This window comes from Mirounga leonina, unplaced genomic scaffold (assembly GCF_011800145.1).
Source record: "Mirounga leonina isolate KUSES-001 unplaced genomic scaffold, KU_Mleo_1.0 Mir_150, whole genome shotgun sequence".
Classification (NCBI taxonomy): Eukaryota; Metazoa; Chordata; class Mammalia; order Carnivora; family Phocidae; genus Mirounga; species Mirounga leonina.
Genome location: NW_023270374.1, coordinates 29,742,777 through 29,769,919, shown reverse-complemented (window position 1 = coordinate 29,769,919; position 27,143 = coordinate 29,742,777). Strand labels below are relative to the sequence as shown.

The 27,143-nt window shown below is 46.3% G+C and overlaps 1 protein-coding gene across 1 annotated transcript; it reads right to left on the bottom strand.

Moving 5' to 3' along the window:
* Window positions 1-31: 31 nt before the first annotated feature.
* ACTR5 (actin related protein 5) lies at window positions 32-27,081 on the bottom strand. The gene is made up of 9 exons (XM_035006307.1): window positions 26,678-27,081; window positions 25,265-25,494; window positions 22,962-23,131; window positions 17,360-17,577; window positions 16,459-16,641; window positions 7,682-7,798; window positions 6,787-6,926; window positions 5,234-5,366; window positions 32-741 (listed from the first exon to the last, which is right to left on the bottom strand). The coding sequence occupies exons 1-9, from the start codon at window positions 27,074-27,076 to the stop codon at window positions 484-486; spliced, it is 1,848 nt and encodes a 615-aa protein (XP_034862198.1). The 5' UTR covers window positions 27,077-27,081; the 3' UTR covers window positions 32-483.
* Window positions 27,082-27,143: the final 62 nt, after the last annotated feature.

The following is a 27,143-nucleotide window of genomic DNA, read 5'->3' as shown; positions in this document are numbered from 1 at the left end:
CCGAAGGCAGACGCTTAATGACTGAGCCACCCAGGCGCCCCTACCTTTTCTTTATACACATGTGAAAGGCCTCCACCTGCTGGGCATTCACACAATTTCTGAGTAAAGTCAGAAAAATATCTACACGGACAATATAAATTTTGAAGGATTTTTTTTAAAGGATTTTTTAAATGAAGAAATAAACCCTTAACGTTTTGTACATCCCCGTCCTCCATTCAATCTTCATTTACTGCTGCGGGAAGCTGATACCACAGCTCGTCCATGGTTCAGCAAAGACCAGAAAGTCACTTAAAGTCTCTTCACTGCAGAAGCCCTCAAGTGAATGCAGTTCAAAAGGGTAATTTCCAGTGTCCCTTAACTGTTCTCCCCAGGAGAAATCCACCCTGCAGCCCAGCGCCGCCAGCAGGCTCAGGCCGCACCCAGCTAGCACAGCATCCGTCTGTCACACTGGCCACCGCGGTCCCGGGTCCCAGAGGGCGCCCACTAGGCTTGCTCACCAGCACTGCCTCCGCTGGCCCCCGAGCCTCTGCCAGGGGCCTGCGCGTCTGAGAAGCGTGAGGCCTGCTTGGGCAGGCGGATGGGGACGTAGATGTTGGATGCACAGTGCTCCTTGAGGTACTCTCCTCCCTTCTCTTCATACTCTTTCCTGGTGATCCAGACTTCATCATCGTCCAGGTGGTCCAAGGCCCAGTCCCGAGCACCATACCAGGCGTCCAGCACGGGGTTGGAAGCAAGCTGAACCTGAAACACAAAGAGCACTCAGCAGAGGGCCATCTCCCCCTCAGGGCTCGAGGAGTGACCGTTCAGCAGACCCAGCCGCAGCCCCCTCCCTACGTGGTATCCCCAGAAATACACACGCGGGAGGGCCCTGGTGCATAACTGTCTGCATCCTCCAAATACAGCTGAGCTGAGATGCTGCAGACTCTCCAAGAGAGCACACAGAATGCAGAGCACACCAGACTCGACCTCACAGAATCAACAGCTGCCGGCTCTTTCGTGAACACCCACCTGCCACTATGGGCCAGAGAGGGCCCAGCTGGCCCCCTCCTGTTCCAACGCTGTCGACCACAAGCTGCCAGATGGAGAGAGGAAGCAGAGCAGGCACTCCACCTGGAGGAAAGGCCTTCCCATCCTGACGCCCACTCTGTGAGCAGCGAGAAGCAGGGGCTGATACGAGGTGGGTCTCGCTATGGTGACCAATGAGCCTCAGGAGCAGAGAGCAGAGAGAAGAGCCTGGGGTGTTGTCCAGGACGTTGCCAGTGCTGTTTCCACTGCTTATTATTGGAGCAATCCCGTGGTCAGCAGCCCCAGGGGAGCCCCTCAACCCCGCTGACCTGATCAGAGCGGGGAACATCCTCTGTAGCTCAAACCAGGCTTCCTGTTTCCCAGAGTCGCCACCTGCTTTCCCACCTCCCTCCTACCTCCCTCCCCCAACCACAGGAGCTCCAGGTTGGAGTGGTGGTTTCAGAACTTTCCGAAGTAACAGGCAGGCGACATAAAGTGGACTCAGCATGCACAGATGGAAGAGGAAGAAACAGAGAAACACAAAAGTCAGGAGACTGACTGGGCTGATGTGGGAGGGACTTGTAAGAAGGGACTGTCAATAAATTAGGATAACAAGAGCCCCTAAGCTCTGGCTAGAGCCAGACAGAATGAGTGTAAGGCAGTGGGATACTCCTGGCACAGACTAAATAGTCAATAAATGGTAGCTAGCATCATTAGTACTGAAAAAGCAGTAAGATACATGGACTACAACAATGGAACACTATACAGCCATAGAAAGATGACTTGGACATGTACCTACTGGCACAGAAAGACAATAATATGAAAAGTAAAAAAAACAAACAAACAAAACAGGAAAACAGGTCACAAAACAAGCCATCAACAATCTTTCTTTTTTTTTAGTTTATTAAAATCAAATGCAAGAGAAGAAAATGAATCAAAAGTATATATATAACTCACAGTGGCTGAACCACAAGTGTTTTGGTTTTTTCTATCCTCATTTTGGTTTGTTTAAACTGTCTGAGATTTTAGTAATGTTTTTAAATGTTTTGCTGGGGTTTTTTTGAGCTTATATTGAGTTTATTCTTCATTTCACTTTTAAAACACTATTATAATTGAATATTAAAATGTTTTGCTGTTTAAATAAGAAGCCAACAGAAACTTAAAGAATGTACATGTACACATCTCAGGGTCTTAAATTGTTTTCGTTTGAGCCACTGAATACATAACCTAAATGCTGAGTATCAGGGGTTAATTCTGGCCTGACACAACACTTACCACATCCGCAGCTGAAAAGGAGCAGCGAAGGTGGAAGGGACGGAAGCTGAGGCTGTGCCCCACGAGGATGAACCAGCTAAAAGAGAGCTGGGAAGAGCAATCTGGCAGCATTCCTACAGCTAATATTCACAAAGTAATTCACGGGAAAGGCTTTTGCGATGATCAAGAAATAGATCTTAAACATTTGATAATAGTTATGTCATCACAAGTCAAGCCCGCCAGCGCATACCTGTGCTCTCCTTCTGTACCGTCACCCCACCCCCACTCCCCAGTCTAGCCCTCCTCCTGCCTCTCCCACCACCTCTTTCTCAGCCTCCTTCATGGGCACCCCCACCCTCCCAAAGGCCCTTAAATGCTGCTGTTATGTAAGGCCTAATGGACATCACCTATCCTCCAAACAGTGCCCACTAATAACACAGTTATGCTAGGGGATCCGAGTCCACCCTTCTGCCTTTCTCTGGAGCACTCGGCAGCTGGCTAGGAGTCACCGCTTCCTGGGCATCCCACTGGAAACCCAACTCAACCCACCCCAGAAGTGGAACTCATTCTCCACCCTCAAGCCCGCTCTTCCTCTCCCATTTCCTAGTCCAGGGAATGTCATATTTGTCCCACCAGTTGCCCAACCTAGGACTCGGGAATTGTCTTGGGTCCCACACTTCTCTCCCCATATCCAACCTGTTACTCAGTTCTCACAACTTCACTCCCTTAATCTCTGCCACATGAGCTCCCTTCTGTCCTCTCCCAATGCCTACTGCTTATATCCTGCATAGCCACCCAGAGACATTGAGCCAAGATCTGGGGAACAACAATTCACAAAACAGTCCATCCTTCCCTAATAGAGGTGGGTCTAGTAAGGAATACAGGTTAAGGACAGGGAAGGCTTCTGGCAGATGTGACATCCAAGCCAGCCATGAGAGACATGAGTATTGAGCTGGGAAGGGTATTCCAAAGGGAACCAGCAGGTGCAAACACCCTGAGGCGAGAAAACATGGCATACTGGGGAACAAAGTACAGGGTGGAAGGGGGAGTGATGAGAGGTAATGCTGGAGTAATTCAAGGTCAGATCACAGGAGACACTGCAAACTGGTAGGAGGACTCAATCCTAAAGCCTCTGAGCTGCCTCCTAACTGGCCTCCTGCTTCCGGGATTTCTCCTGATACCCCATTTTCCACAACAGTCAAAAATAGCTTCCTAATATTCAAACTGAATGAAACGATTCCCCTGCTTAGACTCCCTCACAGTCCGGTGGGCTTAACAGTAACAACAGCTGTGTAGAAAAGAGTTAACCCGCAGGCCTGACTGCTTACAAGGCTGTCCTTGGCTGGCACCTGCGAACTTGGACTTCTGGCAGGCCTCCACCACTGACTGGTAAGAGTAGATACTGTTCCTGACGTTTGAACAAATAATGTAGTTTATGCTGAACACCTGCTTCCTTCTGGGAGTCTGGAATTTGGGTAAGTGCCAGGCAGGGGGTGCCTACATGATCGGCTCCCAATAAAACCCTGGGCACTGAGTCTCTAACGAGCTTCCCTGGTTGGTGACATTTCACATGTGTTGTCACAGCTCACTGCTGGGAGAATTCAACGTGCTCTGTGAGACTCCACTGGGTGAGGACTCTGGGAGCTCATACCTGCTTTCCCCTGGACGTCACCCCATGCACCTCTTCCCTGTGCTAATTTTGCTTTGTTTCCTTTCAAATCGTAGCCATGAGGAGGATTATATGTGAGCGTGATATGCGATTATATCATATGTATGTATGATTCCTGTGAGTCCTCCCAGCAAATCATGGAACCTGGGGTGATCCTAGGGACCCCTCCCCCCATACAACAGCTAACGTCGAAGTGTTCATTTTGTGCAGGCCCTATGCTGAGCACTTCATTGTACTAGTGAATCCTGGTAACAGGAGTTCTGATTACCCCTTTGCACCACTGACAAAACGAAGGCTTGGCAAGATTCAGTAACAGCGGTGATAGAATGAGGCCCAGAGCCCGTGCCGTGCACATGTAACACGTCATGCAGCACAGGGGACCGAGGCCAGCCTCTCCGCAGGACCTGCAGGGCCTACTGACCTCTCCACTGCAACCCCCTCCACTCCTCTACAGCAACCCTGTGCTCCAGCCACACTCAACTGCAGCTCACTCGCTCAGCAGGCTTCTGGACCCTGAGCCTTTGCTCATGCTAATCCCTCTCTGGAATGCTCCCTCCATCCCACCCCGCTCCACAATGTCTAGATGGCACACACATCCTCATCTGAGGAAGACTCACTTCCACAAAGCCCTTCCTAAATTCCAGGACGTCCTGGAAATTCCTAAATGCCTGGACGTCCATCACATTCTGGGCTATCACAGCCTATTTAATCAGCTGCTGCCCCTCAGGGAGCAAGTTCCTTGCAGCTAGGGGTTGTGTCTAGGACATCTCGGCATCTGCGAGGTGCCCGGTCCTCGACAGGGGCTGAGACCATGTTTCTTAGAGATCAAATGGATTCAGTAGATATACTATGGGGCATCCACACCATACGGAAGAAAAAAAAGTATTTTGGAAGAATGACATGGGAAGAAATGCAGGTTACAAGGCAGGTTACACTCATGTACAGAGAATCTGTGCAAGTGAAGCTTTGCTCTTAGAATGAGGGGCGGGTAAAGAGAATGACTACTCTCCGTGTGTACTCCTTGTATTCCCTGAATATTATTAGATTCGTGTCTTTTTCCAGTTTAAAAAAAAAACAAAAAAAACAGAGAAATACATAAAACATGATTTCCATTCTGCTTCAAAAATTCAACACATATCAAAGACCAGAAGAAAAGCCCCCAAAATGTTAACAGTGGATATTTCTGGATGATGGAACTAAAAAGTTCCTCTTTGCCCTCCTCTATGCCATATTTATGACTTTTGCAATCAGAAAACGAATACTGAATAATCTTACACAACAGCTGGTTATGTGAATAAGCAGTACCTTAAAAGCAGACTGGAAGGGCCTCATCTCCAACAGCTCCTTCTCGATTCTACCTTTCATCCCAGGGTACATCATGTTTCCACCGGTGAGGAAAACATTCTGAACCAGCAGGTCCTGAATGTCCTTTGAGTACCTAGGAGGGAGTAGATTCCTTTTGGCATAGTCCTACCAACGTAGGATCAAAGGAGAATGCTGATGTAGAAACGTAAGGTCTTGGCACAAAACAGAAAACATCTGCACAAAGAGTGTTTTTAAAAAAACTTCCAGGAGGGGCGCTGGGTGGCTCAGTTGGTTAAGCGACTGCCTTCAGCTCAGGTCATGATCCTGGAGTCCCGGTATCGAGTCCCGCATTGGGCTCCCTGCTCAGCGGGAAGCCTGCTTCCCCGTCTGACCCTCCCCCCTCTCATGCTCTCTCTATCTCATTCTCTCTCTCAAATAAATAAAATCTTAAAAAATAAAAAAATTAAAACAATTAAAAAACTTCCAGGGTACCTGGGTGGCTCAGCCAGGAAGTGTCCAACTCTTGATTTCAACTCAGGTCACGATCTCAGGGTTGTGAGACCGAGCCCCACGTCGGGCTCCATGAGATTCTCTCTCCCTCTCCCTCTGCCCCTCCCCACCCTCTAAAATAAATTAAAAAAAAAAACACAAAACTTCCATTTTTCACTTATGACTTTACAGAATTCATTTCCTTAGTAAGATTAGAAGTTTTGTGTCTTTTAACACACTTTTTTAAAAAACTGACTTTATGGAGGACTGATTTCCAAACATTTTGATGAAGTCTGACAAATGTATACCCCCCAGTAACCATCACCACAATCAAGAAACAGAACATTTCCAACACCCCAAAAAGTCCTGCCTCCCTTCTGCTGGCCCACCTTTTCACCTGCGTGGTTTTTTTTTTTTCCTTTTTTTGTTTCTTAAATAACAGCTTTATCTTACACATGTTTGAGCACTTTCCCATTAAGACAAAGCTCAAAGCCACTCATACACATTGGCCGCAGTAGCTTTTCTTCCTTGCTAGGTGCCAGTTTTCATCCTGTTTCAACCAACAGCAGCCAGAAAACTACAAATCATGCTCTCCACTTGTCCAGCTTGAATTAGGACAATTTCACACTGCAGGAAAATGCCTGTATAAATGGGATGGGGGAAGAGCATTTTATGGAAGTGCAAACTTAAATAAAATGTCTGCGAGGAGGAAAAAAAACTTTTATAAGCTCTGCACGTTTTTAGGGAACTTAAAAATCACCAGTCTTCAATAATGTCAAGGTTTATATGAAAGCCAATGCACATATATTGTTGTGCTGCTTAAACGTCAAAGAATTTCTTAAAGCTCCTCAAATCAACTGAGCATTTACATTTTTAGAAAAGAATTACAGAGCCTCTGCAATGTGCCGGGGTTGGGGAGAGATGAAGAATACTATCTGAGCACAGCAAGTCAATAAAAAGGAGGGCGTGAGGCAGATTTTCAAATGCCCACCTCATCTACTACTCAGTGCGAAATCTGAGGAAACGGTTCCGGAAAATCGAAGGAAAAGAAGGTTCAGTCTCACCTGTCCAGGATGTACTGAAGGGTCTCTGCTATCCCAGCCTGCTCCTCCCCTATGAGGGATGGCTGGAAGATAATTTCTGGAGCTCGAATTCTTTCTGTCCCGACAAACAGCTGATGATAGGCTGCCAAGTTAAACACGGGCTTTAAAAACCCAAGGTTTAGAAGATATTTTTAGGCCACAGTGACAAACATTCCAGTTGCCAGTTCCCTCAAACTGTATTTCTTATGCCAACATAGCTTCTGTCCTTCGTTCCTGCCAGAATAACCTCTCTCCAACTCTCCTGATAGGATAATTCCATTACCTGCCTTTCTCCCACCTCTGTATTACAAATACCTTCACCTTTGCATCACGAAATGGTCCCCGCATCGCAGGGAAAGAGCTCATGAAGAGAGGTAGCAGGAAGGCCCGGCACTGGCCGGCCAAGCCTCCTACCACCACCCTGCTCAGCAGCCTGGTCCCCGCGCGGCCGAGAAAGCGCTCTCCCAGGTGAGCCCCAGACTCAGGTCAGTCTGTCTGGTGGCCATTTGCCCTGACAGATACATAGGCCCAAATGAGGATTAAGCACAATTACACTGGCTTAAATTTAAATGAAACCACTAAAGCTAGGCTTCAGGTCTAAAGTCCTCAATTACTTGCCTAAACATTTCTACCAAGGCGGACTGTTTCCCACAGGGTCACAATCTTAGTGCTAGAACCCCAATCAATCAGTAGGAAAAGCCCTGACTTCAGATGTTTTAGTGTTAGTACCCTAGCCCCCAACCTTTCTAGAAAATACAACTAGAATTTTTTTTTTTCTTTTTGCAAAAATATTCCTGAAGAAGCAAACTAGGGCAGACTGGTCTTTTATGTCAAAGGTTTCAAAGCAGAAGCATGGTGCAGGCTACAGGGGCCCAACCTGGACAGTGGTGACTGGCTTCTCCGCTTCAGGGGTTTCCTCTGAAAACAAGGGTTCAAAATCATGGATGCTTTCCACATCTTCCAGAGACGGCTCTAGCTGCTCCAGGTCAGGGGTCTAAGAACAGAAGAAACAGAACAAAACAGCACCTGTAGCTTCAGGAGGCCTTCACTCTATCAGTTCACGGTCACAAACAAGAATTGGTGTTTCGCTCAATGTCCTGGAAGTTTATATAGAAACTATGAAAAATTTTCTAAACTATTAAAAAGAATAAGTTAAGACATGTGAACACAAGGATTAAAAGCCTAAAAAGCCAGGCATGGGCTTTGCTCCTGTCCCCTCCCCCTCACACAAACCTCAACAACTCCCATCTCCTCTCTGAAGCCCTCCGGCGGGCCCGGAGCGGGGGGCGGGGGGGTCATGCTGTCTGCGTTAGGCACGAGACCGCACATGCAACTCTGCAGGAGAGAGAGCAAGAGTTGTATCCTACAGAGTGGCCCAGACACCTGCAAAATTAAATAAATCTCTTAACAATTAATAAATCCAAGTGCCAACACTAATGGGCTTTAATAAGTAGTCTCTTATCGGCTGGTCCACTGGGCTGGAGACGTGACTAAGAGCTCCTGAGGTGGCAGAGAGCTTCGGGACTGTGGTGCCCCGCAGAACGGGCTTTCCGCTTCAGCCACAGCGAACCTGGGTAGAACCTACACACGCTGGCACCACTCCCAGTAGCGGACTTACGGTATATTGTGATTTTGACCCGGACAAAAGAATTTGGGCAGGGGGTGGTGTGGTTCTAGGTGACATTCTAGCCATCTGTCGTTCTGCCATGTGAAAGGCAGAGAAGTTTTACCATTTGGACTCAAGGGGAAGAAGTTACAGGAAGAAATTCTAGGCAAAACCTCTCTAACAATGACAGCTGGCGGAGAAAGGACTGTTTTATGAGAAGGCATCTTGGGAGGACACAAGCCGACTCAGTACTATCCACCTGGCATGCCCGAGGGGAGGTCCCTGCGTGGAGTATGTATCCTGAGTCTGGCCTTACCCTTGGAGTCTGTGAAGTATATAAACTACCAACATCATTCAGAGCACTTAAATACAATCTCTAGAACATAGCCACATATACTGCCAATGTAAATTAGCATTCAAACTTCCTCCTCCTCTTTTTAAAGGTTTTTTTATTTTTATTTTTAGAGAGAGAGAGAGACTGCACACGAGTCAGGAGGGGCAGAAGGAGAGAGAGAAAGAATCCCAAGCAAGCTCCATGCTCAGTGTGGAGCCCGATTCAGGGCTCAATCTCAGGACCCTGAGATCATGACCTGAGCTGAAATAAAGAGTCGGATGCTCAACCGACTGAGCCACCCAGGCACTCAAACTCACTCTTAAACAAGGCAGTGCCCTTCAACACTCCTCTGGCACACACACACCAGAACAGTCACATGCATATATGGCTTATAGAATGGGGGACAACGTATCCTAAATTCTGTTCAATATAGAGCATTCTACCTCTACATAAATTATAAATTTAAGGAAGGAGTAAACCCTGGAAAGGACGGGGAACATTTCTTCCTCTGAGACTAGAGAACAGGAAGAGAGGGACTGGTCTGGAAATAGGTAATTTAAGGAGGAAAGAGGGTGGGCTGGGAGGTGAGAATCCAAGGACCTTGCTCTCAGGGAAGGAGGCAAGAGCCATCGGAATACTGAACCCAATTCAAGAACAGGCAACCCGCTCCTCCACAATCTTCCCTGCAGAGATGACTCCTGAGCTTCATGGGCGAGGAAATGGGCTCAACGGGGGACCAAGACTTGCCCAAGATCACATCACACTAGTAAGTGGTAGAAACCTGGCCCAAGACAGATGGCTTAGCTCCAAAGTCTTTGCGCTGCCTCAAGCTGAAATTCTATACATCGTGAGTCTGAGTGCGGCAGGACAACTGGCTCTGCAAGTATGGAAAAGAGCTCCCTGAGGTCAAGGTGAACAAGAAGAGAACAAAAGATCTACAAGCGGCAGCAAGGCCAGCTGAATGAAGCGACAGGCTTCTCTGCCCCGGCAGGGGCGGCAGGGGCGGCAGGGGCCGCAGAACTCGTTAGAAGGAATGCTCCCCTGGAGGTGTGAGGTTTCTAATCTGGAAGACTCTCATCTCCCAGAAAGAAGCCCCAACCCTGGGAATGCCTGTGCCTGTTCTGGCTTGGCACTAAACTCCGGGGTCCCAAGAGAGGATCAGAAACGGATCGCGAAAATTCTCTCTCATTTGGTGGCTTGTCATCCGGGACGACAAGCAACCAGGAGCGGTGCGGTGTTACAGAAAGAGGCAAGGCTTAAGGGTCACATCGGTCCAGCTCTGAATGGCTCAGTCTGAGCCCACTTCCTCCTCTGTAAGTAGGGCGCACCCCTAGGGCAGTGGTGGGGTGAGAACTGAACACTTCTTCCTTCTTCTAACTAGGCACTCACTTTGGCCCCTTAGATAATTGTTACAATACCAGGCTGGTGGCACACAAATGTCACCTGTGTATTTAAAATAACTACAGGCCAAACTTGTGGGTCCTTCCCCCAAATAATAATGAGTAAAGGCAAGCCTTGGGCTCCATGGAGTTCTCTCCTACCTTCTGCTCTACCCCCCCACACACACCTCCATCTTCCTCATCTTCATCCCAACCTCCACTCCTCTAACCTCTCTGACCTCCCAGTGATGACCTCCCTTGTGCATTCACACCTTCCTCTACCCACCCCGGAGCCCAATCGCAACTGCCACCCTCCAGCCCGACCCTACCTGCTCTACCAACAACCACTCTCAAATCCTAAAGGGTGCCACCCAATGCTCTTTCCACTTCTGCGCTGGGGTAGATTGTATTTTTCAAAAACAGTCACAACGATATCTTCCATCCGACAAGCTCTTCCTCAAGGGGATTCTGAGGTGTGGTTTATTTCCTCCCCTTGAATCTTAGCAGGGACCTGTGGGACTCCAACCAATAGAGTATGGTGCAAGCGGTGTCATGTGACTTCCAATGTGAGGTCATACGAGGCCACACAGTTCCCTTTACCTTGACCTCTTGAAACACTGGCTCTCTGGCTACTCTCCCTTGGGGAGCTCCCTGCTGGAAGCCAGTTGCCAAGCTGAGAAGCCCAAGGCACATGGACAGGCACGGGCTTTGCTCCTGTCTGGGTGCTCGGTGGGTGTGGGTGCTCAGGTCCACCATCTTGCTAAGCATGGCCTTTGAGTCATTCCAGCTCAGATGTTAGCAAAGTGAAAAACCATCCAGGGCTCCCAGTCCCCAGATGTCCAAGTCTTCCCAGCGGAGGCCCCAGGCATCACAGAGCAGAGATCCCTGCTACGCTCTGCCCGAATTCCTGACCCGTCAAATTCGTGAGCACAACACAATGATCATCATTTTATGCTACTAAGTTTGGAGTGCTTTTCCACATGGCAACAGGTAAGTGAAATATGCTCCTGGTGGGCGTGGGCAAGAGTGGAGAAAGAAAGTGCCAGGCTGCTGCTGGTGGGCCTATGGTCCTCTTCAGCTCCCCTGTGCATTCCCCAGAGCAGGTGTCTGCAACCCCTCCCAGCACTTCTCCTCAGGCCCCTTTCCAGTCACCGCTGGCGGTTCTCAGCAGCTTGCCTCAGGTGTTTCTATTTCTCCTGCACCCCACCTCTTCACCCGTCCTCCCGTCCTTCCATGCTCCCGTGCCATCGCCCATCCGAGGCTGAGCCCGCCACCCCTGCTGCTCTCTCATCTCTGCTCTTCCTCGGCCTCTTCCCCCGGCTTTTCCTCAGCTCCTGGACCCCTAAGCAGAGGCCTTCCCCAGGCATCCTTTTCTCACTCCCCATGCGATTCTAGCTCCTTCCATGGCTGGGTCCTGGCAAATTCCACCTGAAGTCCTTTGAAGATAAGGTGCTCAAACCAAAGGTACTACCCCCAGCCGGAGCCTTTTAGGAGCACCTCCGTGGGACCTCAGTGGGACCAGAGTGAATCTGCAATCGGATCGCTTGGGTCCGATCCTCAGCTGCGTTACCTCTAGCTGTGCAACTCTGGGCAAATTCTTTCACTCTCCTGAACCTGAGTTTCCTTATTTGTCCAATGGAAATATAACAGTACTCACAGAATCAAGACGACACTTACAGAAATGCTCAGTACAGGGTCTGGCACGTGTCACACGTTCTGTTACCAGCCACCGCCACTCCTGTCACCATTGCCCCTAAGTGGCACCCAAATCCTTGGAGCTACCTCTGAAGTGTCTCCTCCACCCGCCATTGCCATGGCTACTCTCCCACCCCCTCCACCGGCTCTCCGCCGGACTGCCGCAACACATTTATATCCTGCCTTCCCACTTCCAGCCTCACCTCTCCATCTAACTGCCACCAGTTCTTCTCCTAACAGCAAGTCTCCTTGGATTACTTCCTTGCTGGACATCCTTTGAAGACTCTGTCTTATAAAGGATAATATCCAGGCTGACTGACAAAGACCTTTATCGGCCGGCCCCTGCCTCCCTCCCCTGCTCCATCTCCCGCACTCCACACCCAACCTACAGTGCTCCCTGCCTGCGGGCTGCTTTGCATCTAAACGTCTTGATCCACAATGTCCGTCCCTCGTCACCTGATACCTACTGAAATCATATCACCTTTCAGGGCCCAGCTCACATATCCAATCCTTTCTCAAAACTTCATCTAAATTCCCACACACATGTACCATCACACCAGATAAGCTTCATTAGTCAGCTAAGTATGATCCAAAAGCCTTATTTTTTTAGGTACCAAGGAGTGCAGGAAATGTACCTTAATTGCATCATTAGTCCCTAGCATACCATACCTACCACTGAGTGGTGAGCCCTGGGATACACCCTCCAATTTCCCTGGAAAAGAGGACTGTAAAATGTTCGAGTTTCAATAGGCTTCCTCAGCTACGGCAAAAACATCATCATCCACCTTCACCTAGCTGTACTCAGAAGCATGTCACCTTAAAGATAACTTCTAAGCTTCACTAAAAATGATAAAAAGATACTTTACTTATCCTAATTCGTGTGCTCACTTCGGCAGCACATATACTTATCCTAATTCGTATGATTCACAGAAAAACAAAGCTAATAATTTTTTTTTTTAAAGATTTATTTATTTGAGACAGAGAGAATGAGAGAGAGAGAGAGAGAACACATGAGAGGGGGGAGGGTCAGAGGAAGAAGCAGGCTCCCTGACGAGCAGAGTCTGATGCAGAACTCGATCCAGGGACTCCAGGATCATGACCTGAGCCGAAGGCAGTCGCTTAACCAACTGAGCCACCCAGGCGCCCCAAAGCTAATAATTTCAAAGCAGACAATGGGCTATAGAGACCCTATAGAGAACAGATTCCTCTACCATGGCTGGCTTCTCTCTCTCTACGGTTTGCCAGAGCCTCCACATGCATTGTGTGGCGTTCAGGAACACAAATAGGCATTCTTTTGGAACTGAACAGAATGATAGTTTGCCAAAGCACATCAGAGAAGATGCAGCATGGTTCCCTGGAACAATCTTGATTGAGCGGCATCAGAACAAGCAGAGGCCAGGGGCACCTGGGTGGCTCAGTCGTTAAGTGTCTGCCTTTGGCTCAGGTCATGATCCCAGGGTCGTTTCAAGCCCCGCATCGGGCTCCCTGCTCAGCGGGGAGTCTGCTTTGCTTCTCCTGCTTCTCCCTTTGCCACTCCCTTGCTCATTCTCTCTAATAAATAAAATCTTAAAAAAAAAAAAGAACAAGCAGAGGCCAGCTCTGATCTTGGCTAATCAGGCAAGAGAACCTTCTGTATTAAGCTCATTGTGTTCTCCAACAGGTAATGGTGCTCTAAAACTGTGCCCACCCCCCCCACAACCACTGCTGTGCTTACAGTGACAGAAGGCTAACATTCTCTAGTCTAAATGCTTCCTTAAGGGGTGCCTGGGTGGCTCAATTGGTTAAGCAACTGCCTTCAGCTCAGGTCATGATCCTGGAGTCCCGGGATCGAGTCCCGCATCGGGCTCCCTGCTCAGCAGGGAGTCTGTTTCTCCCTCTCCCGCTCCCCCATCTTGTGCTCTTTCTCTCTCTCACTCTCTCTAAATAAATAAATAAAATCTTTAAAAAAAATAAATAAAAATAAATAAATAAATACTTAGTTAGGAATGCTAACAAAGCCTACTCCTTTACAACATCTTCATCACAATATTTGCAGAATAGCAAGGGCTGGAATGGCCTGGTCTGTGGGGAAAAAAATGGACTTTAGGAAACACTGTAAGTTAAAAATTTTGCTGGATTAATCCAATTTAGCCATTACTGCATTTCAATATGAACTTTGATCCACATAAATCCATTCCCTCCATTCTAAATGAATTACATAGTTGGAAAACACACTATAAATACTTTTTGAAAGGTAGAACCAGCCGGCCAGTGTTGTGGTCACATTTATCCCATGAAAGTTACTGTAACCAACCCTAATCACTAACAATCACCCCCAGTAAATGCTGACACCCTCAATGCTTTGGGGACAGATCAACTTATCACTGTATATGGAGAAACTACTGGAAGTCCAACACTTCAAAACCTCCCCAAGCCCAGAGAATACGTATCCCCAGAGCACAGAACGAAGTAGGGACTTAATAAGTACCTGCTAAATGTATGAAGGAGTGGCTGAATCACAGCCTGTAACAAATGCAGAAAAATGAACAAAGGGAAGGAAAAACTAGCTCCTCAACTGCTCAGGAATCACATTTTACAGTCGTTTGGGCTTTTCTTTTTAAATCTGAAATCCCTCGCCTGCCCATGGCTTAGCGGCACATCTCTGGTATAAATATGCTGATGTCCTATTGGCGCATTAAGCACGATGAAAACTGAACACAGATGAATAGACAACAAAGGCAACATGGGTCTGGATCCCAGTAAACAGCTGAGATCCGATGCACAGCCGGGAAACTGGGAGAGGCGAGCGAGGAAAGGCACACCGGCTCTTCGAGGCTGACCTGGGACACCACACCAGAGTAAGACAATAGTCAAGGCCCCTCGCCCCCACCTCAGCCATCCCGGAAGCCACGTGCAGGAAGCCTGACTTGGGGTCTGCTCTGACACGCATGCCCTGGCCGGTTGCTGGCCTCTGGGAGTCTCAGCTGCAGGAGAGCTGGGATGGAGGCTGAGCGCAGCAAGCATGTGAGTGAGCCTCTAACTGAGAGCCGGGAGCAAGAACAGGCCTCCTGCCAAGCCAAAGACACATCTCAAGTCAGTGGCAAGCAGCCGCACCACGCCCAGCACCAAACTGGATTTTTCCATGGGACTGTTTCTTTCTAAAAGTATAGGTTTTAAATGAATCATGGAACACTACATCAAAAACTAATGATGTAACTTACGGTGACTAACATAATAAAATACAATTTAAAAAAAAAGAGCCATTTCCTCAAAACGGTGAGGATGAACATGTATCTTTCACTATTAAAGGCATAGCCACCTACAGAAAAAATAAATAAATAAAAATAAAAGTATAGGTTTTAGAATTTAAAGCAAGTTGATTGAAAAACAAAAAGCCACCACACTAGATTGGTTAATCCTGGCCTAGAAGTGTCACAAGGCAATGAATAAGTCCTTTGTCTTAGAACTCCAGAGCAGACAGATTCGGGAACAATGCACACACTTTTATTAACACTTTCTTCCAGTTCTAAAGCCAGGCGAGCCAACTCATGAGTACAGGTGTGCAGCGCCCAGGGTGAGGGTGTGCACCACCGGGGCCCTCACTCAGCCCTGCCACCTGCCTTTATGCCACATCAACACTTATAAACAGGCCACTGGTGTGGAAACAAAAAGGAGAGACAGAGAACACCAAAGAGCTTATTCAAACAATTAGTTTTAGTCATAAAAGGCTGATCTTAAATCAACCCATGGATATTTTATTAAGCACGTCTGCTATTTGCTGTAAAAAATCCATCAATTATCATGAAGCATGATCCCTGTCCTTAGGGGACATGAAGATGGAAAGGAAGTGAAACATGAACCACAATATATTAAAAAAATATCAGAAGAGCACTGGGTGTTATGCACAAACAATGAATCATGGAACACTACATCAAAAACTAATGATGGGGCGCCTGGGTGGCTCAGTTGTTAAGCGTCTGCCTTCGGCTCAGGTCATGATCCCAGGGTCCTGGGATCAAGTCCCACATCGGGCTCCCTGCTCGGCGGGAAGCCTGCTTCTCCCTCTCCCACTCCCCCTGCTTGTGTTCCTGCTCTTGCTATTGCTATGTCTCTGTCAAATAAATAAATAAAATCTTTAAAAAAAAAAACAAAAAACTAATGATGTGGGGGGTGGGGGGATGGGTTAGGCTGGTGATGGGTATTAAAGAGGCCACGTACTGCATGGAGAACTGGGTGTTATACGCAAACAATGAATCATGGATCACTACATCAAAAACTAGTGATGTAATGTATGGTGATTAACATAGCAATAAAAAATTTAAAAAAATATATCAGAAAAAAGTAGAAAGGAGTGTGTGACTAACTGCAAATAACCATCGAAAGAGAATGTTCAGATTCCAAGATGGCACCACACGGCAGGTGCGTGAATGTTCTACAAGAACAGTTCCCCGTCCCAGGGGGGCCAGAGGTCTACAGGGTAAAAGCCATCAGGTCAGCACGAAGTCAGTGCCATCTCTGCCCCGTCCCTGTCCGCGTGGACGGCACGCACCGCACTGCCTTCCCAAGTGTGGTCACATCTCTGATGTCAGCCTTCTCCAGACACTCCTCCCACCCTCAGGCTAAATGACCCTACAGGACCCTCCTCCTAAGGTCCTTGGTACCTCTGGCTTGCTGTCCACCACATCCACCTCGAGGGTGACTTCTGCGTGGAGGATTTTCTGCTTTGCCTGCTCCACCGCTGAGCTGAGCTTCTGGATGTAGGACTGCAGCTCTTCCGGGGAGTCCATGTTCAGTTCCACCAGAGCTTTGTGAAACTGATCCATCTGGCCATCCTCTAGAAGTTCCTGAAACCCAAGCAGTCGCAATTCATCTTCAAAGATGACAGCGCAATCATATACAGGAAGGAAAGAGAAACAGCTTGGAAGCCAAACAGAAAAACTACAGCAGGAGGGGGCTCCCAGCACTCCCCTAGCCTGCCCCTCCACAAAATCTCACCTCCCACGCGTGGTTCACACACCGCCCTCCTCCCCAGCTGTCTCTAGGCTGCATCGTTCCCTGGTCTTAGCACCACCTGAATAGGCAAAACTAATCTATGGTGCCAGGTGTCAGAAACGTCGTTACCTTTTGAGTGGGGAAGACGTGGGAAGGTTACTGGCTAAGAGGGGACACGCGGGAGATTTCCGGGGTGCTGGGAGAGCTCTGGATGGCAGATACATGGGGTGTTTCATGTTGTGAAAATCCATCGAGCTACACACTTGAGATCTGTGCACTTGGTAGCACATGTGCTACCCTTCAATTAAAAAGTTATAAAACAAAGATGAAAAGGCCAAAGTGAATGAGGGAAGCCAGAGTGCACAGCTCTGTCAGAGACACCTGATGCTCTGTGCACAGCACAGGTCCTCTGTGCTGCGGAGCTCCACACTCAGCACCCGTGACTCCTTCTTGACCCCAAGGGGGACTCAGACAGTCACTGCATCTCCTGGCCGAGGAAGAGGTAGGGAGAACCCTTTCTGGGACTGCCTTGCGCAAAGGCCGGAGCCCGCTGCCGGGATGCACACGTACCTGCACGTAGAGCAGTCTGTCCAGACGCTCCTGGTCCAGCTGCAGCTTCTCCTCCCGCCGGCGGGCGTTGAGCTCCTGCAGCCGTCGCAGCTGCTGCTGCCGCCGTTCCTGCTTCTCCTCTGAGCTCAGAGTGCTGCCGAGGAGCTTGCTGGAAAACGGGAGCTGCATCTTGTGGACGTTGTTTTCGTAATAATCAGGGCACTGCCATTTCTGCAGTTCTTCAGAGAAATAATTTTGGAAGTTATGAAATGGAAAACACTATTAGCACAGAAAATTAGAAAGTCAATACCAGGGTTCCAGATCCAGGTAAGATGGAGCAAGCACGATCCACCCAATCTCTGATTCCACCCAGTCGACAACATGCAGCTGTACCACCTGGACATAATGCCCACAGATCTGCTCTCAAAGAACTGCTAAGTAAAGTTCGCCTAACAGATGTGACAGCAGAAGGAAACTCAGAACATCAGGAAAGAAGGAAGAGCAAAAGAAAAGACAATCTCGTTCAATGTGACAGACTAACCTCCTGAGTTCTTTAAAATATGTTTGACAATTCAACGTAAAACCATCACAATGTCTGTTGGGTTTCCAACATACGTACATGTGATACATAAGACAACCCAGCATAAAGGAGAAAGGAGAAAGGAGCCTCTGGGGTGCTAACGTTGCCACATTCCACATGAAGTAGTAGAAGAGAGATTCTAAAAACAGTGCGAAAAGTCTATTGATTATAACCTCAGGGAAACCACTAAAAAAACTACACAGAAAGATACAGTAAAAACACAATAGATAAATTAAAATACCAATACCAAAACAAATTTTTTAAATATCAAATAACACAAAAGAAGGCAGGAGAAACGGGAACAACAAAGAGAATAAGATAACAAATAATAAAATGGTAGAACTAAATCCAACATATGAATAATTAATTTTAAATGGTCTTACCAGACTAGTTAAAAGATAGAGACTGACACAGTAGATTAAAAAAAAAAAAAAGAAAACCACCAACTATTAAGAAACTCACTTTGAATATAATGACATAAGTAGATGAAAAGGATGGAAAAACTATTCCATGCAAGCACTCAGCAAAAGAAAATAGGAGTGGCTGTATTAATGTCCAAGTGGACATCAAAGCCAAGAAAATTGCAAGGGATAAAAAGAGATACTGTATAATGATAAAAAGTCAACTCGTCAAGATAACCTAAGAATTCTAAATATGTCCCTAACAAAAGTGCTTTAGATACTTTAAAGCAAAAACTGACAGATATGAAAGGAGAAATAAAAAATTTACAATTGGGCGCCTGGGTGGCTCAGTTGGTTAAGCGACTGCCTTCGGCTCAGGTCATGATCCTGGAGTCCCGGGATCGAGTCCCGCATCAGGCTCCCTGCTCGGCAGGGAGTCTGCTTCTCTCTCTGACCCTCCTCCCTCTCATGCTCTCTGTCTCTCATTCTCTCTGTCTCAAATAAATAAAAATAAAATCTTTAAAAAAAAAAAATTTACAATTATCCCTTAAGATTTCAAAACTCTTAATAATCAACAGAGTTAGAGCATGGAAAAGGAACAGGGACATAGAAGAACTCACCACCACCATCAACCAGTAAACCTAAACAACATCACAGAATACTCCACCCAACAGCAGAGTCCATGTTCTTTTCAAGTATAAATGGAACATACGCCAAAGCAGACCATGCCCGGGTCATAAAACCAACCTTCACAAGCTCCACTGATACCACACAAAGTTTCCTGACATAATGAAATTAAACTAGAAATAAGTCATAGAAATACAACAGAAGTATCTCCAAATACTTGGCTATAAAAAAACACCTTTCTAGGGGTGCCTGGGTGGCTCAGTCAGTTGGGCGTCTGCCTTCGGCTCAGGTCATGATCCTGGGATCGAGCCCCACGTGGGGCTCCCTGCTCGGCTGGGAGCCTGCTTCTCCCTCTCCTTCTGCCTCTTCCCCCACTTGTGCGTGCTCTCTCTCATATAAATGGATGAAATTTTTAAAAAATAAAACAACACTTTTCTTTTTTTAACTTTCAGCTTTCTACATCAACTATTCATTAAAATATAAAGTTAGACTTAACCTTAAAACCTGAAGGTTTTATTTTTTAATTAAGTTTTTATTTTAATTCCAGTATAGTTAACATATAGCATTAGTTTCAGGCGTACATGATAGCAATTCAACAATTCCATATATCATCCAGTGCTCATCACAAGCGTGCTCCTTAATCCCCATCACCTATTTCACCCATCCCCCCACCTTCCTGCCCTCTGGTAACCATCCATTTGTTCTTGATGGTTAAGAGTCTATTTCTTGGTTTGCCTCACTCTCTCTCTTTTTTTTCCCCTTTGTTCATTTGTTTTGTTTCTTAAATTCTACATGAGTGAAATCGTATGATTTGTCTTTCTCTGACTTATTTCCCTTGGCATAATACTCTAGTTCAATGCATGTCATTACAGATGACAAGATTTCATGCATTTTTACGGCTGGTAACATTCCTTTGTGTATATATATACACCACATCTTCTTTATCCATTCATCTCTCAATGGACACTTGGGCTGCTTCCATAATTCACCTATTGTAAATAATGCTGCTATAAACATAGGGTACATATATCCCTTTGAATTAGTGTTTTTGTATTCTTGGGGTAAATACCCAGTAGTGTGATTACTGAATCACTGGTGGTTCTATTTTAAACTTTTTTTTTTTAAGATTTTATTTATTTATTTGACAGAGAGAGACATAGCGAGAGGGGGAATATAAGCAGGGGGAGTGGGAGAGGGAAAAGCAGGCCTCCCTCGGAGCAGGGAGCCCGATGCAGGGCTCGATCCCAGGACCCTGGGACCATGAACTGAGCCAAAGGCAGATGCTCAACGACTGAGCCACCCAGGTGCCCCTATTTTTAGCTTTTTAAGGAACCTCCATACTGTTTTCCAGAGTGGTTGCACCAGTTTGCATTCCCACCAATGGTATAATAAGAGGGTTCCTTTTTCTCCACATCCTGGCCAACACCTATTTCCTGTGTTTTTGATTTTAGCCATTCTGAGAGGTGTGTGATGGTATCTCCTTGTAGTTTTGATTTGCATTTCCTTGATGGTGAGTGATGTTGAGCATCTTTTCACGTGTCTCTTGACCATTCTGTATGTCTTCTTTGGAGAAATGCTTGTTCATGCCTTCTGCCCATTTTTAATTTGATTATTTGGTTTTTTTGGGTGTTGAGTTATATCAGTTCTTTATGTATTTTGGATATTAACCCTTCATTGGATGTGTCATTTGCAAGTATCTTCTCCCATTCCATAGGCTGTCTTTTAGTTTTGTTGACTGTTTCCTTCACTGTACAGAAGCTTTTTATTTTGATGTAGTCCCAATAAAACAACACATTTCTAAATAATCAATGGTTCATAAAAAGAAATCTTGAGGGAAATTAGAAAATATCTGAACTCAATAAAAATGAAAATATATCAAAATCTATAGGATGTAGGTAAAGCAATGTTGAAGGGGAAATTTGGAGCATTAAATGCTTAAAAAGAAGAATGGTCCCAGGGCGCCTGGGTGGCTCAGTAGTTAAGCATCTGCCTTCGGCTCAGGTCATGAGCCCGGGGTCCCGGGATTGAGCCCCACATCAGGCTTCCTGCTCAGCAGGAAGCCTGCTTCTCCCTCTCCCCCACTTGTGTTCCCTCTCTCGCTGTGTCCCTCTCTGTCAAATAAATAAATAAAATCTTAAAAAAAAAAAAAAAAAAAAGAAGATTGGTCTCATAATGATCTGAACTTCTACCTTAAGAATCTAGAAAAAAGAGAACTAAACCTAAAGCAAGTAGAAGGAAGGAAATAATAAAAAGACATCAATGAGATTACCTAAATAGTCCTACATCTATTAAATTGAATCCATAGTTAAGTCTTCAGAAAAAGAAATCCCCAGGCTCAAATTGTTCCACTGGAGAACTCTATCAAACATTTAAAGAAAAAAAGTATCAATTATCTACACAATCTTTTTCAGGAAATAGAAGAAGGGGGGGGCGCCTGGGTGGCGCAGTCAGTCAAGCATCCGACTCTTGGTTTCAGCTCAGGTCATGATCTCAGGGTAGTGAGATCAAGCCCCATGTCAGGCTCAAGAGGTGAGCACGGAGCCTCCTTAAGATTCTCTCTCTCTCTCCTGCCCCTCCCCCACCAAATTAATTAAAAAAAAAAAAAGGAGGAACACTTTCCAGCTAATTTAACAAGACCAGCATCACCATGATACCAAGACCAAAGACAATATAAGAAAACTATAGATCAACATCCCTCATGAATACAGACATAAAACCCCATAAAATATTACCAACTCAAATAAAGCAACATATAAATATAATAATATACCTGAATAAGTGGGGTCTATCACCCCACCCAATCAAGGCTAGTTCAATATCCAAAAGCAAGACAAAGAAAAAAAAGGCAAACAGACTGGAAAGGAAGAAATAAAACTGTCCCTATTCATAGATGACATGTCTACACAGAAATTCCCAAGGAATCTACAAAAAACTAAAATAAATTTAGCAAGGTCCAGTATATAAGGTCAACACATAAAAATTAACTGCATTTTTTTTTTTTTTAAGATTTTTTATTTATTTGACAGAGAGAGATACAGAGAGAGAGGGAACACAAGCAGCGGGAGCGGGAGTGGGAGAGGGAGAAGCAGGCTTCCCGCTGAGCAGGGAGCCCGATGCGGGGCTCGATCCCAGGACCCTGGGACCATGACCTGAGCCGAAGGCAGACGCTTAACGACTGAGCCACCCAGGCGCCCCTAACTGCATTTCTATACATTAATAATGAGCAAGTGGAAACTGAGATGAAACAAGCAAAGAAAGACTTAGGCATAAATCTAACAGAACATGTACAGGATCGGTATGTCGAAAGCTACAAAATGCTGAAAGAAGAAATCAATAAAGGACCTAGGTAAATGGAAAGACCTACTACGTTCATGGATTAGAAGATTCCATATAGTACAAAATGTCACTTCTCCCTAGTCTAGATTTAATATTACATCTTGATTTAGTATTGTATTTGGATTTTTATTTAAAATGTTGTTGTTTCAGGGACACCTGGGAGGCTCAGTCGGTTAAGCGTCTGGTTTTGGCTCAGGTCATGATCCTGGGGTCCTGGGATTGAGTCCTGCATCGGGCTCCCTGCTCAGCAAGGTGCCTGCTTCTCCCTCTGCCTGCCTCCCCCCTGCCTGTACTCTCGCTCTCTCTCCAACTCTCTTTCATTCTCTCTCTCTCTGGCAAATAAATAAATAAATAAAATCTTTAAAAAAACTGTTGTTGTTTCATATCCAATCTAATCCACAGATTTCATACACTTTCAATCAAAATCCCAACAGAACATTTTTGTAGATACGAACAAGTTAATCCTAACATCTATATGGAAAGGCAAAGGAAGTAAATTAGTCAAAACCCTTTTGAAAAAGAACCCACATGTATAAGTTATCAGTTTATTGAAAAGTTTAAGTAAATACGAAAAGGAAGAGGGGATACTGAAAAGCGAAAAGAGTCATCCCGGGAACAATTTAAGGAATACCTCCATGTACAATATCTACAAGCCACAGGCAAATGCCCTCTTCGTTACCTTCCACATAATCTTCAGCAACATAGCTGTGCTCGTGCAGGATCTCCTCCATGCGGCTGAGAGTGATGGCTGCCAGGTGCCCAGGATACTTCAGCTGCAGGAGGCGCTGGAGGTAGCCAGCTGCTTGGCTTCCTCCCAGATTGATGCGTTTGCAGTTTTTAGCATCTAACCTACAATCAAGGAATGGAAAACAACACTGACACTTTGGCAACATGGAAGAAAGAACAGGGAACACTTCGTGGGGAGTTTGGGGAAAGGATAACAATTCAGATGAACAAAGAAGAAATGGACCCAGTGAGGAAACAGAAAACTTTACAGATGAAGGGACTCTAAAGCTCCCTTGATTCAGCCTCTTACACTATGCAGGAAGTCCTAGTCCACACCCAGATACATGGCATCTAACGTCCATCAAGAGACGCAGAAGGAAACAAGGTTTGATGGGAAGATTGTGCACTCTGAATTCAGACCCTTATGTCACTTGTCAGGATTTCTCAAACTGTGGTCCTTGTAGAATTAGCTGGGGGAAATGTTAAACATGCTAATTCTCAGGACTCATTTGCTTTGGGGTAAGCCTGGGAATACACATTTTAACAAGCTTCCCAGGTAATTATGGCACAGGCTGGAGTCTGAGAACCCTTCCCCTAGACACTCCCCTTCTACTGATGCATACACATTAAGTACACACATACTGGCTTACTGTAATCCCCTAAAAAGACCAGGTCCCTTTTCACATGATGCGAAAGGGAAGAGAACCAGAATAACATTTTTCTTAATGCGAAAAATTTAGAGAAGCAGAGCACTAGGATCTTGCTGCATATTGAAATGTTCTGCTATATCACCCCTCACCAGCAGATGCCAGTACAGAACAGGTCAGGCTCCACTGGGATCATTTTTTTTTTTTTTTTTTTTAAGATTTTATTTATTTGACAGAGAGACACAGCGAGAGAGGGAACACAAGCAGAGGGAGCAAGAGAGGGAGAAGCAGGCTTCCCGCAGAGCAGGGAGCCCGATGCAGGGCTTGATCCCAGGACCCTGAGATCATGACCCGAGCTGAAGGCAGACACTTAACGACTGAGCCATCCAGGCGCCCCTCACTGTGATCATTTCTTAGCTTTCAGGTAAAATACTTTTCTCTCAATACGCTATAAAAATAACATAATGTTATTTTTAATTTCCACATATTCTGCTTACATAAAATAGAAAATTCCATATATCAGGAGTGTTTGGTAATGTGTAAAAGAAGTATTATCTTCATAAATTTTTATAGAAACTTCAAAAGAAATGACCATTTTAGGTCTCAATAAATTCAGCAACATTTATTTTGACTTAAACATTCAGACTCTTTTATAGTTCACAAAATGCCATCATCTACATGATCTCATTTCATCCTCAGGGTAACCCCGAAAAAATCAGTTTTTCCCAATTTTACATGTTAAGAAGCTATGTAAAGAAGGCAAATAACCTCATCCTCAGCAGGGCTGCAAACCCAGGCATTCAACTCTAAAGCCAGGATTCCACTCCTTACTTACACACCCTCTTTATGCAGTAAGAAACCTCAGGAGAGCATGATGTTGGTGTAGTCTCTTCTCAGACAATAAAAGTCCAACTATAACATGGAAACACGTTTAGGGGTGCCTAGGTGGCTCAGTCGATTAAGGGTCTGCCTTCAGCTGGGGTTATGATCCCAGGGTCCTGGAACTGAGCCCCGAGTCGGGCTCCCTGCTCAGTGGGGAGGCTGTTTCTCCCGCTCCCACTCCCCTGGCTTGTGTTCTCTATCAAATAAATAAAATCTTAAAAAAAAAAAAAAAAAAAAAACCAGGTTTAAAAATGACAGAAACTACCCTCACCTTTTATCCAACTTGGAAATGTACCTATATTATGTGCCAGGCACTGTACCTGAAAAAAAAAAAAGGCCTAAACAATCATGATTAACAAAAAGGTGACTCCAGAACACAAAGACCATTTAAATTACTCAAATAATTTATTCAAAACATTTTTATGAAGCACCTACTACCTGTAGGTACTATGTTAGCTATCTTGCCATAAATCAAAACAGTAAAGTTCTAGAATTATTGATCTGGACCTCAAAGACTATCTACTGCAACTCCCACCAGGAGGTCACAAAGGATGGAAGGTGAATTGACTTAACTGAAGTCACATAGTGAAGTATGTCAGCGCCAAGCCCAGAGGCCAGTTCACAGTTCAATACTTGTTCTTTCCACTTCACCTTTCAAGTGGGCACCCAATAAATGTTTCCCAAATGCTTCTCAAAACAGCACTCAAATGCTGTCAGTGCTACTCACCTCCCTTCTAAGATGGGTAAAATATGTGTACACTGGTATCCAGAGGAAATGATGAGCCCACTGGAAATCAAGTTCTTTGGCTTATTGTGGTAGAAGCTGAAAAGGCTGTCTATTCCATAGGCAACCTTAGGAATCCCATAGCACTCAAAAAGAAGCTCAGACATCATTTGCCGAGAATACAGTGGGTTGCACACAGCTTCTGTCAAAACTATGGGATGATCGACACAGCCCTACTTTGAAAGAAAAGGGAGAACAGATGAGTAACAAAAGAATACTCTTTTTAAAGCATAAAAGAAAGCAAAGTCCTACTGTAAAGACTGAATTTGCTTTTGGTCTTCAATCAAAAACCTGACCGGAAGCAACTGTAAAACACTCATCTCATCCTTATTAGAGGTTGTTTTAGAAAATATAAAAGTAGGGTCAATTTAAGGTTATTAAGTCAAGCCCCATCCAAACTGCCAGCAAATCATGTTGGCTCTATCTTCAATTTACCTCCAGAATCCAACTGCTTCTACCACATACCCCTCCCCTGACCTCCTTCACCTAAGTCACCACCACCTCTCACTTGGATTATTCCAACAGCCTCCTTACTGGTCTCCTGGTTCTACCCTATGACCCACATCAATCCATTCTTCATACAGCAGCTATAGTGATCCTTTCGGAACAGAAGTCATGTACCTGCTCCACTCAACACCCTGCAATGGCTTCTCATTTCACTCAAGTAAAAGCCAAATGTGATTTGCTCCCTCATCACCTCTCTGACTTCCTCCTCCACTGACTACTCTCCTCTTACTCTGGCTGCTCTCAGGATTAGGGCACACTCCTGCTCAGGGCCTTTTCACTGGCCGTTTCTCTGGAATACTATCTGCTCAGACATTCACATGGCTTACTCCCTCAATCACCTCCTTCAATCCTTGCTAGAGCATCACCTTCTTCCTGAGTTTTACCCTGACCATCTGAAAAAACGTAATCCTCTCCTCTCCTCCTACCATGTCTTAGAATCTACTACTTAATTCTATTGGTTATTGTCTGCCTTTTCATTCTAGGTCCATAGCACAGGAAATTTTCTGTCACATTCATGGATGTATTCCAAACGCCTAGAAAAGTGCCTGACACAGAGTAGGTGCTCAATACAGATTAGTTAATAAATGAATTTGATAACAAACGAGCACCTACGCCAAATGTACGCTGCAAGAGAGAAGGAGCGCTGTTTTGTTCACTGCTGTACTCCAAGAGCCTAGCCCAGGGCTTACACACGTTGGGCACTTAAGATTTACTCGAATGACGAAATGAATGACTAAAGGACAACGAGAACTACTGTTGTGACTACGTCCTCTCGGAGAGCAGAGTGCGGGGAGCTGCGACCTCACCCCTCCCCTCAAGCCCAACCCCCTCCCCCCCCCCCCGCCTCACCTGTGAGGAGACACCCAGGTGCTGGAAGCTGTAGTCCAGCAGCAGCTCCTGCAGCTCCAGGTTGACCGGTACGTTGCGGTCGAAGGGTGAGCGCAGCATCCAGCGCAGCGGCTCCAGGCTGCCCAGCGCGTTTCCCACCTGCGGGCCCGCCCCGCCCCGAGCCCCGCCACGCCCGCGGGCGCACACGGCGCGGAACTGCAGGCGCGGCTCGGGGCCCGGGTCCGGCCCGGGGCATGCCCAGCCGGCGCGGGCCTGGAACGACCCGTTGTCCAGCACGAGTGGCACCGGCAGTGGCCCGTGTGCCCCCGGGCCGGCCTCCAGCACTGGGTCTGGCGCGGCGCGGGCATCGCGGAACGGGAAGACATTCGCCACCGTCCCAGCAGCACCGGTGGCCGCCATTTTGGAGCGCGTACGCTGTGCCCGCCCCTCGCCGCAGCGTCCGCCCAGACGGCGCTAACCCCGCCCC

Coding starts and splice junctions, on each gene's coding strand:
- ACTR5 (XM_035006307.1), bottom strand. CDS start 27,076: ATGGCGGCCACCGGTGCTGCTGGGACGGTGGCGAATGTCTTCCCGTTC. Junction 17,578..22,961: donor TGCTGAAGATTATGTGGAAG/GTAACGAAGAGG, acceptor ATTTCTCTGAAG/AACTGCAGAAATGGCAGTGC. Junction 6,927..7,681: donor AGCCAGTCACCACTGTCCAG/GTTGGGCCCCTG, acceptor GGGTTTTTAAAG/CCCGTGTTTAACTTGGCAGC.